The 13,943-nt window shown below is 40.9% G+C and overlaps 9 protein-coding genes across 10 annotated transcripts; 3 read left to right on the top strand and 6 right to left on the bottom strand.

Moving 5' to 3' along the window:
* Positions 1–299: 299 nt before the first annotated feature.
* On the top strand, positions 300–2,002 carry LOC6579192. The gene is made up of 6 exons (XM_002005053.4): positions 300–407; positions 988–1,109; positions 1,171–1,242; positions 1,322–1,441; positions 1,513–1,669; positions 1,731–2,002. The coding sequence occupies exons 2-6, from the start codon at positions 1,062–1,064 to the stop codon at positions 1,943–1,945; spliced, it is 612 nt and encodes a 203-aa protein (XP_002005089.1). The 5' UTR covers positions 300–407; positions 988–1,061; the 3' UTR covers positions 1,946–2,002.
* A 614-nt stretch (positions 2,003–2,616) lies between these two features.
* Positions 2,617–3,203, top strand: LOC26528040. The gene is made up of 3 exons (XM_044010888.1): positions 2,617–2,764; positions 2,829–2,991; positions 3,054–3,203. The coding sequence occupies exons 1-3, from the start codon at positions 2,666–2,668 to the stop codon at positions 3,170–3,172; spliced, it is 381 nt and encodes a 126-aa protein (XP_043866823.1). The 5' UTR covers positions 2,617–2,665; the 3' UTR covers positions 3,173–3,203.
* Positions 3,204–3,373: 170 nt separating this feature from the next.
* On the bottom strand, positions 3,374–4,193 carry LOC6579191. The gene is made up of 3 exons (XM_002005052.4): positions 4,099–4,193; positions 3,933–4,028; positions 3,374–3,879 (listed from the first exon to the last, which is right to left on the bottom strand). Exons 2-3 carry the CDS (start codon positions 4,008–4,010, stop codon positions 3,511–3,513), a joined length of 447 nt encoding a protein of 148 aa, XP_002005088.2. The 5' UTR covers positions 4,011–4,028; positions 4,099–4,193; the 3' UTR covers positions 3,374–3,510.
* A 543-nt stretch (positions 4,194–4,736) lies between these two features.
* Positions 4,737–5,453, top strand: LOC6579190. Its single transcript, XM_002005051.3, has 3 exons — positions 4,737–4,863; positions 4,922–5,005; positions 5,063–5,453. The coding sequence occupies exons 1-3, from the start codon at positions 4,774–4,776 to the stop codon at positions 5,426–5,428; spliced, it is 540 nt and encodes a 179-aa protein (XP_002005087.1). The 5' UTR covers positions 4,737–4,773; the 3' UTR covers positions 5,429–5,453.
* On the bottom strand, positions 5,441–7,153 carry LOC116804184. Its single transcript, XM_032730770.2, has 4 exons — positions 6,964–7,153; positions 6,756–6,872; positions 6,321–6,646; positions 5,441–5,733 (listed from the first exon to the last, which is right to left on the bottom strand). Exons 1-4 carry the CDS (start codon positions 7,057–7,059, stop codon positions 5,451–5,453), a joined length of 822 nt encoding a protein of 273 aa, XP_032586661.1. The 5' UTR covers positions 7,060–7,153; the 3' UTR covers positions 5,441–5,450.
* Positions 7,154–7,240: 87 nt separating this feature from the next.
* LOC6579189 lies at positions 7,241–8,318 on the bottom strand. The gene is made up of 5 exons (XM_032730769.2): positions 8,200–8,318; positions 8,028–8,141; positions 7,735–7,919; positions 7,553–7,663; positions 7,241–7,496 (listed from the first exon to the last, which is right to left on the bottom strand). The coding sequence occupies exons 1-5, from the start codon at positions 8,302–8,304 to the stop codon at positions 7,334–7,336; spliced, it is 678 nt and encodes a 225-aa protein (XP_032586660.1). The 5' UTR covers positions 8,305–8,318; the 3' UTR covers positions 7,241–7,333.
* Positions 8,319–8,456: 138 nt separating this feature from the next.
* On the bottom strand, positions 8,457–9,699 carry LOC26527892. Its single transcript, XM_032729844.2, has 3 exons — positions 8,869–9,699; positions 8,697–8,807; positions 8,457–8,638 (listed from the first exon to the last, which is right to left on the bottom strand). The coding sequence occupies exons 1-3, from the start codon at positions 9,099–9,101 to the stop codon at positions 8,461–8,463; spliced, it is 522 nt and encodes a 173-aa protein (XP_032585735.2). The 5' UTR covers positions 9,102–9,699; the 3' UTR covers positions 8,457–8,460.
* Positions 9,700–9,789: 90 nt separating this feature from the next.
* On the bottom strand, positions 9,790–11,229 carry LOC26528522. Of its 2 annotated transcripts, XM_015163545.3 has the most exons (5): positions 10,921–11,229; positions 10,744–10,860; positions 10,224–10,456; positions 10,054–10,164; positions 9,790–9,995 (listed from the first exon to the last, which is right to left on the bottom strand). In XM_015163545.3, exons 1-5 carry the CDS (start codon positions 11,023–11,025, stop codon positions 9,818–9,820), a joined length of 744 nt encoding a protein of 247 aa, XP_015019031.1. In that variant the 5' UTR covers positions 11,026–11,229; the 3' UTR covers positions 9,790–9,817. The 2 variants fall into 2 exon arrangements, with proteins under 2 accessions (XP_015019031.1, XP_043867038.1); XM_044011103.1 differs by lacking the exon at positions 10,921–11,229 and having other exon boundaries at positions 10,224–10,684; positions 10,744–10,828.
* Positions 11,230–11,330: 101 nt separating this feature from the next.
* Positions 11,331–13,931, bottom strand: LOC6579188 (general transcription factor IIH subunit 1). Its single transcript, XM_002005049.4, has 6 exons — positions 13,838–13,931; positions 13,411–13,664; positions 13,007–13,345; positions 11,991–12,947; positions 11,752–11,927; positions 11,331–11,684 (listed from the first exon to the last, which is right to left on the bottom strand). The coding sequence occupies exons 2-6, from the start codon at positions 13,562–13,564 to the stop codon at positions 11,559–11,561; spliced, it is 1,752 nt and encodes a 583-aa protein (XP_002005085.1). The 5' UTR covers positions 13,565–13,664; positions 13,838–13,931; the 3' UTR covers positions 11,331–11,558.
* Positions 13,932–13,943: the final 12 nt, after the last annotated feature.

Raw genomic sequence — 13,943 nt, 5'->3', positions numbered from 1 at the left:
AAAGTTGTAGCTGAACAATGGGCTAACTGAGCCAGCAGACAAGAGAGTAGCATCAGCAACAACAACAACAACAACCATGGAGAATCTTGTTATGCATAAAGCTCAGCCAAGCATGAACTAACTTCTTCTGAAGGCTGCCGCTGCACTGATAAACGAAATTGAGTCGTGAAATAATATGTGAGCAATGCTAATTAGATTACGAAATATTATAAAATTTTAGAAATATGTAAAATATATTTTAAAAATATTTTTATTAATAATAAAATGACAAATCCTTTATGGCATAGCTGTAACCTTTTCGACTCAGTAGTAGTCAAATATTTCAACATGAACACATAAATAAATTTGAAAAAAAAAAATTTTTAAATTACATAGCAAATTTTAGTCAGAAATGGAGCGTACGTAAGGTAAAAATATTTGAAGACGTAGCACAAGTGCTAGGTGTGAAGTATTACTAAAAGTAGTGTAATTTATGTTTTTATTTAAACAAAAAATTAAAATAAAATTATTTATTATAACCAATTCAGTATAAAATCAATTTGCCAAATCTGACATCACCGAGTACGCCTAGAAGGTTCCCTAAAAAAACACCCCATTGACAATGGCAAAGCAATGTCTAGTCGCACATTATTTTGTCATTTTAAAGCCTGATTGAATCTAAATCAGAGTGTTTAGTATGTATTAGCTGGCATTTGGTTTATCTGCTGGTATTTCCCCTGAACTACAGTTTAGGCGCCCCACGGTCACGCACGGTGTCCGCTCAGCTAGGTGAAAGTAATTCCCATATCAGTCGACGCACTCGAGCCATCAGTTGGTCAACATTTTGTTATTCTCGATGTGTCACCTTCAATGGACGCATTGAACCACGTTGACGTTAAAGTTATGTTTTTTATTATTATTTTGTTTTTTGTTTTTGTTTTTTTTTTTTTCCATGGCGATGACGATTACAAACTCATTAAACCATAATATCTGAATGACTATATAAAGCCTCGTTGGGTTGGTGCACAAATTTTATTCGTTTTTCCGCCACACGTTCGTGCGAAGGCAAAAACTTGCGCAAAATGCAGACGAGAAAAGTTGAAAAATCTGCGGGCGTTGCATTGTTAATGGTAAGTAAATACCCTTTAATGTTGGGACTCCACCTGCTACTGATTACTAATTCATGCGCAGCTGCTGATGATGCTGAGCCCCGCCCAGGCAGCCGCCTACAATTGTTCAGCGCCGCCGAGCTTCGACAATTTCGTAAGCACATTATGAATGCCTGAATAATGAATGCGATTTCGCAAATATTTTTTACATTTTATGTTTTGTTGTCTTTCAGGATGTGAACTCGTGCTGCCGGACGCCGGAAATCAATTTGGGCAATGTGCCACAGAAATGTCAGCAGCATGTGAACCAACTGAAGTCTGCCAATCCCAAATATCCAGCCTATGCGCATCTGGTAAGCTAAAAGTTTAGATATATCAATTAGATTCACACTCATATGGGTTCTTTGCTCCTCTGTTCTTTCAGTGCTATCCGGAGTGCATCTATAGAGAGACTGGCGCCCTGATCAATGGCCGCTTGCAAATGGACAAGGTGCGCGAGTATTTGCAGGAGCATGTGCATCGACGTGATCGCGAGGTGGTGCCACACATTGTGCGCTCCTTCGACACATGCCGCAAAAACAGTGCGTATACGTAATATACAAGGGACTTTATATGCCAACAAATATATGTTTCTTTGCTCAGTTCACGGCCATTTGAAGTCCGCTAACCTGGAGAGCTATAAAGTGCTGCCCCAAGGCTGTTCGCCCTATGCAGCGATGCTCTACAGCTGCGTCAATGCGGAAACCTTTCTCAACTGCCCCGCCAAGCTGTGGAAATCGGACGAAAAGTGCCTGGTGGCCAAGGAATTCGCCCAACAGTGCAATCCACTGCCCCACGTGCCGCTGCCCATAAGCTGAGCCACCTGAAAATATTTTGTAATTTGACTATATAAAAATATAAAATTTTCAAAATTATCTAAGCATTTTTGTTACTAAATGCAATATATATTTATTTTTTATTATATATATGTATATAATAATTATTTGTGTAATACTTTTCCTTTATCAATTTTTTTTTTTTTTAATTTTTTACCTTTGTTTATTTTAAATATTTTTGTTTCGTATGTTTTTATCTTTTTTTTTAATTTTTATATAATTTCTTTGTATATATTTTTTTAAGGAATAATGTCTACTTTATTTTTTTTATTATTTATTTTTTTATTTGAATAAATTTTGAGTTGTTTTTGTGTAAAAAATTTTTCGAACTTTTTATTTTTTTTTAATTTTCCACATTTTCTAAATTATAGTTTTTTTTAAATATTTCTTATACTTATATTTATATTTAAATATTTTATATATTATATTTCATTTAACATATACGTATTTAAAAATTTAATATTATTTTATATATATTTGATCTATTTAAAATATCATTAAATACTTGTGTAATAACTGGAATCTTCCTATATCATTAATATTTATATTATAATCTGAATGTTTTGATCGATTTCCATGCCCATTTAATGAGCCATGTCAAGCCGCGTTCGGCTAATGATCTCTCCCAGGGCTCATTCAAGGTCCAGTTACCAAAGAGTTCGGTTCGATCTCCGATCTGTGTAGTTTTTACTGTTATTTGTCATGAATTATTCCATTGTACTGATAATTAGCTGTCTGCTGCTGTGGAGCAATGTTCGAGCTGCGTTCAAGGACTTTGTTGTGGAGCCAGGAGATGAACAGGTTTACAGTAAACACACACTACAAATAACTACAAATATATAAATGTTAATTCATCTACCAACAGTTTGAGTCCAATAATGATTTTAGCCTGGGCTGCGCTGCCGAGGAGTCTGAGCACTTGATATCCTTTCAGGATGTGGAACAGGATGGCGTTATAGATACACAGCTGCTGATCTCAGCGCTCGTGCAGCATGCTCAACGTCTGGGCATGAGCCTGGACCAATTGGGTGGGTATAAAGCTCTATTCGTAAATCATTTCAATTTACATACATATACATTAAATTTATAGCAAATCAAGCACAAACAATTGAATCAGATGATTTACTGGAAGCGGAACTTGGCTGCGGCTCAACCGAGTCGCTCAGCTATCATGAGCAGCCCAGCTGGTATGATGTGTTTTTCAGCTGATTCTCAAGAGCTGCTCGAAACTGATCTCCAATGAAAGATCATTCGTAATGAAACTTTATCCGAAACATTTTTTAGTACAATAAAAGTTTCTAAAAACAAAATTATATTGTAATGCTATAACAAAAGCTGTTTAAGAGAATCATCTTCAGGGTATATTCTAGTCGGACACTCCGAGCTATAGAACTATTTGATAAATTTAAATTGATGCTAAAAACAGTTGAACTTTATTGCAATAAAGACTTCCAAATAAGAACCAAAGATTGGCAGACTGATAAGAATTCATGATTATGTAATACCCACTCATAGATATCAAATAATTACTCCATATTGCCAGATTCTTAATATCTTGGTCTACATAGTCTTCCAGTCAAATCGCACTTGCAGTTCACCTTATGCTCACGCGCCTCCTCGCACGCCTTGCTGCTCTTCCAGCTGCTCGGTGGGCAATTGACGTAAATATAATCCACGGCGCACATTCTCAGATAGAGCGGCAATAGGCTGCATTTGTAATTGCCAAAGAAGCGTCGCTTCTGAAACTTCTCCCACTGCTTTCGATTGGCCGAGCAGTTGAGCAGCGCTGCCACAGAGACGTCCACAAAGTCGGGATTAGCCCTCAATAATATTTCAGTCATGTTGCGTGCATTATCCGGATTCAGCTGATTTACAGTTAGCACTTGGCTGGCATTAAAAATGCAGTCCACTAGGCACTACGCATAGCAGGAGTTAAGATATAAATATGTCTATGGCTTCTTCTACTTACTGGTATCAAACCCAATTGATTTCTGCCCAGAAAGTGAGTACATCTCTCCAGATATGGATCAATATCAACGTCTGGCATTTCACAGCATCTAGCTGTCTATATACATATATATTTATATTCGAATTTCGGTATATATTCAGCATATATCCTTTTTAAAGCTACTCACACTCGCATCCAAACGTTTGCTGCAGTTGCTCCCTGAGCTCCAGCCCAAGCATGGGTTAGCCAACAGACAAACTGTTAAAGCCACCCAAATGGCCAGCATTGCGATTGCTTTAAGCCATAACGGTCGGAAATTGTTGCTTTATATATACAATTAAATGGAATCAAAAAATTAATGAAGCGCTCACAATTAACATGCTTAATTAAATATGTTTATATTTTTAAAATTCACATTTTCCATCTATAAATAGCATTGGGGATTGCCTTTTAAAATCTTTTTGCCAACTTCGGTTTAAATTTAACATGTACTTTAACAGTGAAGCTAAATAGTTTATTTATTTATATATTATTTAATCATTACATAAATATCTCTCCATATTTATAACCCTTCACAACAATTTTCATTTCATACAACTTATTTAAACTTCGTTGCAATATTAAGTAATCATCAATGTTTTATTAAAAACGTTAAAAAGAAATAACTGTTATAATAATGTTGTTCATTCTATTTTGTTAACAGATCTAAAATATTAATCATTGTGTATCTTAGTGCACAACATGCAACAGCACTTGTCAAGTTGCACATGCAACAGCAGCACACGCAAGTGCAATATGTACATAATAGAGCTGTTTATCCAAATGAATTAGGTCTAGTCAGTTACTATTCAGAGCTTTAAGCATGTGGTCGCATTGGATATTCTTGTCATTAATTCTACTTCCAGCTGCCGTTAGCGCAGCCAAGTGCAAAGCCGCGCCTAAATCTGTGCAGGTATCTTATTTGAATTAACGCATGTTATCGATTAATCGCATGCCATCGATATTTGCAGAACGTTCAAATGTGCTGTCCCTTACCGTTGCCCAATTGGGGCGCCTATAACAGCGAATGTGGGCAATCAGGAATTCAACCTAGCGTAAGTTTAACAAACTATGTACCCGATCAATATATATTATCGTTGTGATCCACATAGTGCCGCCTGGCTTGCATATTCAATGCCACTAGGGCGCTGCAAGGTCGACAGCTCAACTTGACCCACGTACGTCCGATGTTGGAGCGCGCCTTCACTAATCCCGACATCATCGATGCGTATGCCAGCAATTTTGCCAGTTGCGCCTCTTTGGTACACAGCAAATACCAGGAGCTGACACAGATCAGTAAACAGAGTGATGCCTGCGATCGACACGCCCTCTTCTACAGCCTTTGCGCCTACTCGCGACTGATGCGGCGCTGTCCAGCCAACGTCTGGCAGCGCGCCAATAAACAGTGCCAAGAGGCGAGAGCTTATATGAAAACCTGCGCCTGGCCAGCGCTCAAGATGTTCATGAAAAGCACATAGAATAAAGCCAGATACACGTTTGCTACAGCAGAGCAGTTTTATTGCCTATATAGTCAATCAGGGGACGCGTTATCAAGTCCAGTACGCTGCGTTTACACTTGGTCGAGAAGTCCGCGCAGTTGTCGGTCTTTCCTTTACGCTCCGCTTCGTAGTAACGCTCGGGCAAAGCCTCGTACTGCGAGCTGCTGGGACTGAACATCACCCGCATCAAGCTGCCCAGCACGCCATTTATCTCATGTATTGGGCCGCTGTTCACCTCACAAATGAGCCGTAGCAGGCAATCATCGCCAGTGCCAAAGCCATGTCTAATGGGAATAGAAAAGCTGTATTTTAATAGTTGACTTAAGCAAGTCATCATACGAGGAATATAAATCGTTATAAATGACTATCCAAATGAAAATACAAACATACACACACATATATATGTGTATGTATGTATATGTGGTGTGAAGTAGGAAATATCAAAGGCATCTTATTCTAATTACAATTCACTTCAGCAAGCAGCAAGTTTTACGCACACAGTTACATAAATGTGCGTGCTTGCGCGCTTTTCTCCAAAAAGCTCTTCACATCTCACTTTTATACTCTTCTCCAATATTATTCTCTGTGAGCGCAACAAACCGTTGGCACAATTTGCTATGCTCACTTACTCTCAGAGCGCAAAAAAACGGAAATTCACACATATGCATTTATGAGCGCAACGAGAGCACACAAAACAAAAATGAGAGTGATAGGCCATCTCGCTCGATCGCGTAAGGGCATAAAGGCAGTCAGTTTCCTTTACACTTTGGGAGTTAGAGTGGGAGGTCCGAAGCTGACTCTTCACACATAAGAGTTTGTATGTTCGCTGCAACTGTAATTGTAGCTGCAAGCTTTATACATACATACGTACTGTTGGAATCGTTGGCTGAGTATATGATAGAACTTTGTGCGGGAGAGCAACGATTGCTGCTCCAAGTCGCGCGCCCAAGCATCCTCGAAGAAATCTTTGTAGTCATCTTCGGGCGGTGGCTTCGGCTTATGCTTCGGCTTAGTTTTGTGTTTGTGTTTGCGTTTGGGTGGTTTATGTGGCTTTGGTCTCTTGCGCTTTGGTGGCCCTAAGATGGGCGGCCTGTGGTGTGGCTTATGATCCTCATAGTCATTATAGTCATCATAGAAATCGTCAAAGTCGTCCATAGGATGTATGTGTGAGTCCGAATGTGTGTCGTTGCCACGGCGCTAAAAAATATAACAAACTCATTATATAGATATACCAATAAAACTGCTGTGTTGGTTCAATAATCTTAAAATTAACATAATAATAAAATAAAAATTTTAGTGAACTTACAAAAAATGGCCGTCTTCTGTGCCAATGCCGTGGCAATCTGTAGCTGGCCTCAAAATTATAGGAGACAAAGACATGTCGCGTGGGCAGATCAATTGGTATAGCTATCGATATAAAGAGCTGTCAACACTAGATTAGACTAACAGATTTATAGGTAAGATATAGATTTACATAGCTAACAGATTTGGAGTTATTTCAGATGTAGACGTACCGCCATCTCGCCACCTGTATTCCATACAACCGCGGACCTTACGCTGTGCGCGAAGCAGATGGCCAACAGCAGATTTATCAAGCACATAATGGCCATAGAACTTGATAGCTCCGACGCTTCTGAAAAACAACTGAAAATGAAAATGTTTTGACAAGTGCCAACAGCAGAAAACTGTGTCGACTGACGTGCCAATTAGCAGCAACAGCAACTGGAATCGTTCTCTGGAAGTGAAAGTTGTTAATTGAAATGGAGCTGGATATGAAATCAGGTCATACAAGAAAGTTGTTTCCGATTAAATATATATTATATATTACAAGAAATAAATATAAACTAATTTAACTAAAATTAATGAAATAAGGTTTATTTGCAACTACATTTCTATGCGCTTGAGCATCTCTTCAAAAGGTTCCGATATCAGCGCCAACAAGCTGTGCCCACAGCTTTGCTCATAGTGATGACAATGACCATGCCAGCCATCCCGTTCCGCCTGATAGAACTGCAGCGGCAGCTGCTCCGGCTCCGAGGTGCTGGGACTACAATGTATTTGGTAATCCATGTAAAAAATTCCAGAGATTATAGACTAACCTACCTGAAGAGCACATGCATGAGACTGCCCAGCACGCCATTCAGTTCGCCCAGCTCAGCGGCATTGGTCTCGCAGATCAAGCGCAGCAAACAGGACTCGCCAGAGAAACCGCTTCTAAAAGCAAACATAATCAACACCACCATCATCATCATCATCATTATATATTCTATACAACTCTTATATACCTTTTAAATTTATCCATTAGTATATGATAAATATTGCTGCGTGTTAGCAACGCGCGTCTCTCGCGCTTGGGCATTGAAGTTGCTTCTTCCCCCTCTGATCCGCTGCCCTCCACATCAGCCTGCTCTAGCCTGCTTGTTGCCTTGCGAGACAGCTCCAGTTCTTCGGATTCGATGGGACCATTTTGCTGAGCAAACAATAAACAATTCGATAAGAAAGTATTGTTGTTGCCCGTGACGGTGCTAATTGACCTTTTAAACGCATGCTAACTGACATCGTGCAGCGCTAGACTTACAAATAACGTTGGCAGACTCCAGTTGTAGGGCGAGTTATAGTTGGCCTCAAAGTTATACGAAACAAACACGTTGCGATGCGGCAGCTCCAGCGGCACAGCCAATGCGGCGAAGACCTATCGAAGAAGCACAGTCTTAGCCGCTAAATTAGAGCCCAATTTATAGACAACCTACGCCATGCGTGCTGGAGGGCGTAAAAGCCAAGTAGCCACTGCAACATTGTGCATAAAATACCACACACAGGGCCAAAAGCCAGCACAGATTACGAACTAAACCCATTTCAATTGATCACTCTGAGCTTCAGTTAAGAACTGAATTCAGCTCTGCTGGCAGCAGCAGAAAATGCGTTTGCTCTATAGGAAGATCTCGTTAACTCGCAGAGCAAACAGTGAGTGCGAGAAGCCATTATGTTTATTTTAGCATATGTACACTGTTTTATTTTCTTCTTCTTCTATGTACAAGATCTTGTATTACTCGCTCCACGGGCACCGATATTAGATCCAATACATTGTGTGGACAGTTGTCATCGTAGTTCGCACATCGCTGCTGCAGTCCATCGGACTCGGCTTGATAGTAGGCATTGGGTAGTTGCTCATCCCTGGAGCTGCTGGGGCTGCAAGCAAAACAAGAAAAGTTGACCCATGCCTTATGAAACTCGCTTGCCACCTTACCTAAATATAACATGCACAATGTTGCCCAATAGTCCATTGATCTCGCCCAGCGTTGAGGCATTCGTCTCGCATATCAAACGCAGCAAACAGGCCTCTGCGGGATAACCAGATCTGCAGTGGAATTCAGACTATTATTATAATAAGTGGAGTATTTTTGAAAAAAGACTCTCACCTATCTAACTTATCCCTGATCATAGCGTAGAAGGTTTTACGCGATAAAATCGGCAAACTGCGTTTTACTCGATGTTTTGCTGGTGTCTCTGATGTTTTCTGCTGCTCCGCTTGAATTTTCATGCTCTCTGTTTGCGTACTATTAGCACTCACTGTACAATTCACACACGATCTACCTTCTCGAGCATCGTGTGTGGGATATGTCAAATAATCATCCTCAAAATCTTGTCCCATCTTTAGACAGAGAATTGAAATATAATATAATAAAAGACTTATGAAACAAACTTATCAAAGTAGTATACATGTAGATATCGAAAAGACTTAGGAAACAAACTTGCTTAATCATACCAAAATTGATGGAAACTTATAAACATGCTCAGGTTTATAGTAATTAAACTCGTAATTATAGGATAGAAAAACATTGCGATGCGGCAAACTAACTGGCACAGATATAGCCATAAAGACCTGCAAAATAGAAGGTCGTTAGCCATACAAATACGCAAGGCTCTAACACCAGTTAACAAGTTACACCAGAATACGAATTTGTGGGATAGAGCAGCGCCGCGTGATTGAAGTATATGCAACAGTTGCACAAGAGGCACAGTGCAAGAACCGAACTGAACAACCTCTGCATCTTAATGTATTACTAAACTAAAATTCTTGAACATTCGGCGGTTTAAACTGGATTGTTCTTGAAGGCACGGCTCGCACTGAACTGCCGTCCATTGTATCCACAGTCAAGCAAGAAACTTGTCTATTCTATTCAAAAGTTGTTAATTAGAATAAAAGTTAGGGTTTCTTTAACTGATGCGTAACATTGGAAGTGGGTCAGGTTGAAGTGAAATAAAGTTAAACAATAGTTGAATTAGCAATCGGATGTATAAATTTGGGATCCCCAGATCATAAGTAATGCATGTACATATGTATTTGAATGCGTTGCGCGCAATCATTTATTTTCTTCTTCTTCTGTGTACAAGATCTTGTATTACTCGCTCCACGGGCACCGAGATCAAATCCAATACATTGTGTGGACAGTTGTCATCGTAATTCGCACATTGCTGCTGCAGTCCATCGGACTCGGCTTGATAGTAGGCATTGGGTAGTTGCTCATCCCTGGAGCTGCTGGGGCTGCAAGCAAAACAAGAAAAGTTGACCCATGCCTTATGAAACTCGCTTGCCATCTTACCTAAATATAACATGCACAATGTTGCCCAATAGTCCATTGATCTCGCCCAGCGTTGAGGCATTCGTTTCGCATATCAAACGCAGCAAACAGGCCTCTGCGGGATAACCAGATCTGCAGTGGAATTCAGATGATTATTATATATTATTTATTTATAGAATCCCTACTCTTACCTATCTAACTTATCACTGATCATGGCATAGAAGGTTTTACGCGATATCATCGGCAAATTACGTCTTTCTCGGTGCTTTGCTAGTGTCTCTGATGATTTCTGCTGCTCCGATGGAGTTTCTATGCTCTGCGTTTGCGTACTATTATCACTCAGTGTACAATTCGCACACGATCTACCTTCCCGAGCATTATGTGTGGGATATGTCAGATAACCATCCTCAAAATCTTGCCCCATCTGTAGTGAAATATCACATATTAAAATATATTAAAAGACTTAGGAAACAAACTCAACAGAATAGTCCAGTGGACCCTTGGCCAACGAAAAACTACGTGTAACGAGCACATTTTTTTGGGAAAATCAGTTTTGCTTAACGAATACACATTATAGTGCTTTCCATCGACCGTCTTAGCATTTTGTTATTCACTATTTCGCATCCCATTAAGGCGCTTAACGAACAAGATGCTGGAACGAATTGTGTTTGTTAACCGAGGGTCCACTGTATCTGAATATCGCACACTTACCAAAATTGGTGGAAATTTGTAAACATGCTCGGGTTGATAATAATTAAACTCATAATTGTAGGATAGAAAAACATTACGATGCGGCAAACTAATTGGCACAGATATAGCCATAAAGATCTGCAAATGAGGATATTAGTCCCAAAATGTGCAAGGCTCTGGCAACATTTAGAAAATTACACCGTATTCAGAATTTGTGGGATAAAGCAGCGCCGCATGATTAGAGTCTATGCAGCAGCTCCACAAGAGGCACAGTCCAAGGACTGACCTGAGCAAGGTCTGCATCTTAATGTACTAATCAACTAAATTTGTAGAACTATCGTAGGTTTGTAATCGGAATGTTCTTCTCGGCACGACTCACATTGAACTGATGTCCATTGTATCCATCGTCAAGCAAGAAGCTTACCGTTGAGATCTATCCAGCAGTTGTTAATTAGAATAAAACTTGGGTTTCTTGACAGCGCTGGATCAGGTTGAAGCTGGTTAAATGCAGTTAAAACTGTGCACGTTAATTGAAGAGAGGCGCGTCTGAAATATATCTAACATAACAAATCTCATAACTAAATATATCCAGTTAAACAACTGTTGAGTTGACAGTCTGATGTATACATTTATAAGCACCTCATAATGGACACGTTACAGTGGTTATATGACTTAATATATTTATACGTAATTCAAATATGTATATATGCATGTATTTGAATGCGGCGCGGGCTCAAAACTAACGCCCTTAATATGTAATGCTCTGCTATTGTTGATTCTTATATGACTGGCTGCTTCTGCTGCTGCTGCTGCTGCTGTGGATGATGCTGCATTTGTTATCTGTTGTTGCGCAGCTTGCGCTCCTTCCATGTTGCATACTTGGAGTTGGCGGTGCGCAGCAGCAGGTTCATGTGTTGTGTGAGTGATGAACGCAGAGGCGAGAGCTCGTGCATGGCACGATTCTAAAAGAAACATAAATTGTTATTTCAATAATTGTGATTTGAATCGAATATTATAGCATTCACTCACCTCGAAAGGCACTAGTTTGGCCATTTTGAAACGTTGTAGAGTTTCATGCATGCGCTGCAGCTTAGTTTCCAATTCTTCAGTTGTGGGCGGAAAGCAACTCCAAAAGTGTTTCAACAGCTCCAAAAGCGACAAATACAAATGCCGCAAGTCCCGCTGAAAGTCGCGTGGCACCAGCTCTAATGGATTTGAAACATGTTTTTAATACTAATTATAAATTACGATAAGAGATCTCGACTTACGTCCTGCTGACTGCTCTTGAAAACCACGCATAAGCTGGCCACCGGGGCTAAGTTCACCTAAAGCATTGACAGCCGCCTTGGGGCAAATGACATGGCGCTGTGCGTTGCGATTTAGCCAGGACTCGGAATCGCGCACCAGCTTATACTGCACTTCGTCCAAACTGAGTGCATCCTGTTGATTCTCGTATATATTATGGTGCAGCGGACCGTTGAGGTAGCGTTCCACTTTGGACAGTTCGAATTGTTTGCTTTTATTGGTCGATTGGAGCGGATCTTCGGCTTCGATTACTGGATCGCCCAAGTCTTCGTAGTGTATCTTTTCAATGAGTCGTTGCTTCTTGGATGGCGGTGCATCATTACTACTCGTGCTGGTTGCATTCTCAGTGACCGCATGCTTAGCTGCCTTGCCATTGAGGCCATTCGTGTAGGCGGATTGTCCTAGCGGGCCATTGGCCGCATTTGTACCGTTGGTGACAGTGGATGGAGCGCCATTAACATTTGCGCACGTTTTCAATACCATTATGGAATGCTGATTGAAACGCTTGATCATGTTTTGGTGGACAATGTTGCCACTGTTGACCACATTGCGATCTCCAGCCACGCTTCCGAACCCTTCCTCCAGCGGCACATCCTCAAACTTTTTCAAATCTAACAGCGGATCACCTGCGCCCTGCTGCACGGCTGCCTTCAGCGCTTGATCATCAATTTTACCGCACTCCGTAAATATGTCCTTGGTCCCAGCGGTCAGACGATCCCGATGAAAGTAGTGCGACTGAAAGAATTTTGTCCAGAATTCCGATTCGGGCATTTTGGAAGGAACGTTCTCCATGTGCTTGCGCTTAACGGCGGGATATGTTTTAAAAATGCAGTGTATGACATCAGAGGTAAGATTGTATTTAAGACCATTGCAACCGTCCGTCTGTGGCTTGATGTCGGCCAAGAAAGCGCCCGACACACCTGTGAACCAGAAGGGGAATATTAATATATATATAAACATATAAAATAAATGTACTTACCGATTTCCTGGCTCTTGGCCATCTTCTTAAGGGCATGGTCCTTAGCGTGCGTTGCCCAGAACTCATCGCTGGTAAGTACTTTGGTAATGACCAAATCCTTGTAAAGCTGCAGCAAATTTGGATTCTCCACCAGAATGCGATTCTTGTCCTCTAGATCTTTGTCAACCTTACGTTTGAAATTGGGCAACAGCTGCTGCAGGAGCTCTTTAACTTTGTCCCGATCAGCCAGCATGGCGGCCTGGCCCTGACGGTTAACAAAATGGAACGTCGACGTGTTGCCATCGTGCAGCACCACCTGTAGCTGCACCTTCGGCTTGCCTTCGGGCGAGATCTTCTGTGCTGTATTGAAGAAAGGCAAATAAAGTCAATGTCGTGTCCAGTAAACGACGTTAACGCGCACTTACTTTTGATATCCGCATAGCGATGGGAAACGGTAACGGTGTCCCGGTGCTCCGCCATCCATGCCAAGCGCTCGTTCATAACATAGAGTGTGCCATCTCCCTTCTTGTAACGAACCTCGCCCATCTGTAGCAGCACATCTTCGCTGCTAGTGGTCATTGTTGTCGTCTCGTCTGTCTACGTTTGCAGCCGGCGGCAACGCTTCAACAAAATCCCCAATGACAGCTCACATCAATTTCACAAATGCCAGCCCACACACCTGCAATATGCAGAAAAAGAACAAAAAACACGCATTTTCATCGTATCGCATCACAAATTTCATTTGCACAGATCCCAGTGCCAGTCAGTCACACGTGGAATCATAGTGCGCAACGTGGAATAGCCAAATAGCACAATACTTCGCTATTTTCACGAGATTACTAAAAAACGCACCTCGCAGCAAAGTGAAATTGCCCAACAGCGTTCGTGGTTCGTGATTGAGCGAAAAATACAAAGTTCACTGAACTAGTTTTTTTGGTTAAAAAGTGTAACACGATGG

The sequence above is a fragment of the Drosophila mojavensis genome, unplaced genomic scaffold (assembly GCF_018153725.1).
Source record: "Drosophila mojavensis isolate 15081-1352.22 unplaced genomic scaffold, ASM1815372v1 contig_80, whole genome shotgun sequence".
NCBI classification, from domain to species: Eukaryota; Metazoa; Arthropoda; class Insecta; order Diptera; family Drosophilidae; genus Drosophila; species Drosophila mojavensis.
The sequence above is the reverse complement of the archived record's forward strand: the minus strand, read 5'-3'. Positions and strand labels throughout refer to the sequence as shown.

Bases quoted from the DNA above. Each gene is read 5' to 3' on its own strand.
- LOC6579192 (XM_002005053.4), top strand. From the start codon at position 1,062: ATGCAGACGAGAAAAGTTGAAAAATCTGCGGGCGTTGCATTGTTAATG. The intron at 1,243-1,321 runs GTAAGCACATTA...GTTGTCTTTCAG, and splicing joins CGCCGAGCTTCGACAATTTC to GATGTGAACTCGTGCTGCCG. The intron at 1,670-1,730 runs GTGCGTATACGT...TTCTTTGCTCAG, and splicing joins CGACACATGCCGCAAAAACA to TTCACGGCCATTTGAAGTCC.
- LOC26528040 (XM_044010888.1), top strand. From the start codon at position 2,666: ATGAATTATTCCATTGTACTGATAATTAGCTGTCTGCTGCTGTGGAGC. The intron at 2,765-2,828 runs GTTTACAGTAAA...ATCTACCAACAG, and splicing joins TGGAGCCAGGAGATGAACAG to TTTGAGTCCAATAATGATTT. The intron at 2,992-3,053 runs GTGGGTATAAAG...TTAAATTTATAG, and splicing joins CATGAGCCTGGACCAATTGG to CAAATCAAGCACAAACAATT.
- LOC6579191 (XM_002005052.4), bottom strand. From the start codon at position 4,010: ATGCCAGACGTTGATATTGATCCATATCTGGAGAGATGTACTCACTTT. The intron at 3,880-3,932 runs GTAAGTAGAAGA...TGCTATGCGTAG, and splicing joins ATCAATTGGGTTTGATACCA to TGCCTAGTGGACTGCATTTT.
- LOC6579190 (XM_002005051.3), top strand. From the start codon at position 4,774: ATGTGGTCGCATTGGATATTCTTGTCATTAATTCTACTTCCAGCTGCC. The intron at 4,864-4,921 runs GTATCTTATTTG...CGATATTTGCAG, and splicing joins CCGCGCCTAAATCTGTGCAG to AACGTTCAAATGTGCTGTCC. The intron at 5,006-5,062 runs GTAAGTTTAACA...TGATCCACATAG, and splicing joins AATCAGGAATTCAACCTAGC to TGCCGCCTGGCTTGCATATT.
- LOC116804184 (XM_032730770.2), bottom strand. From the start codon at position 7,059: ATGGCCATTATGTGCTTGATAAATCTGCTGTTGGCCATCTGCTTCGCG. The intron at 6,873-6,963 runs GTACGTCTACAT...TAGTGTTGACAG, and splicing joins ATACAGGTGGCGAGATGGCG to CTCTTTATATCGATAGCTAT. The intron at 6,647-6,755 runs GTAAGTTCACTA...TATATTTTTTAG, and splicing joins ACAGAAGACGGCCATTTTTT to CGCCGTGGCAACGACACACA.
- LOC6579189 (XM_032730769.2), bottom strand. From the start codon at position 8,304: ATGGGTTTAGTTCGTAATCTGTGCTGGCTTTTGGCCCTGTGTGTGGTA. The intron at 7,920-8,027 runs GTAAGTCTAGCG...TTGTTTGCTCAG, and splicing joins GGAGTCTGCCAACGTTATTT to CAAAATGGTCCCATCGAATC. The intron at 7,664-7,734 runs GTATATAAGAGT...GTTTGCTTTTAG, and splicing joins CTAATGGATAAATTTAAAAG to AAGCGGTTTCTCTGGCGAGT.
- LOC26527892 (XM_032729844.2), bottom strand. From the start codon at position 9,101: ATGGGACAAGATTTTGAGGATGATTATTTGACATATCCCACACACGAT. The intron at 8,808-8,868 runs GTGAGAGTCTTT...ATTCCACTGCAG, and splicing joins ATCAGGGATAAGTTAGATAG to ATCTGGTTATCCCGCAGAGG. The intron at 8,639-8,696 runs GTAAGGTGGCAA...TTTTGCTTGCAG, and splicing joins ATTGTGCATGTTATATTTAG to CCCCAGCAGCTCCAGGGATG.
- LOC26528522 (XM_015163545.3), bottom strand. From the start codon at position 11,025: ATGCAGACCTTGCTCAGGTCAGTCCTTGGACTGTGCCTCTTGTGGAGC. The intron at 10,457-10,743 runs GTAAGTGTGCGA...ATTTCACTACAG, and splicing joins ACAAATTTCCACCAATTTTG to ATGGGGCAAGATTTTGAGGA. The intron at 10,165-10,223 runs GTAAGAGTAGGG...ATTCCACTGCAG, and splicing joins ATCAGTGATAAGTTAGATAG to ATCTGGTTATCCCGCAGAGG.
- LOC6579188 (XM_002005049.4), bottom strand. From the start codon at position 13,564: ATGACCACTAGCAGCGAAGATGTGCTGCTACAGATGGGCGAGGTTCGT. The intron at 13,346-13,410 runs GTAAGTGCGCGT...TCTTCAATACAG, and splicing joins TCGCTATGCGGATATCAAAA to CACAGAAGATCTCGCCCGAA. The intron at 11,928-11,990 runs GTAAGTCGAGAT...CAAATCCATTAG, and splicing joins TCAAGAGCAGTCAGCAGGAC to AGCTGGTGCCACGCGACTTT.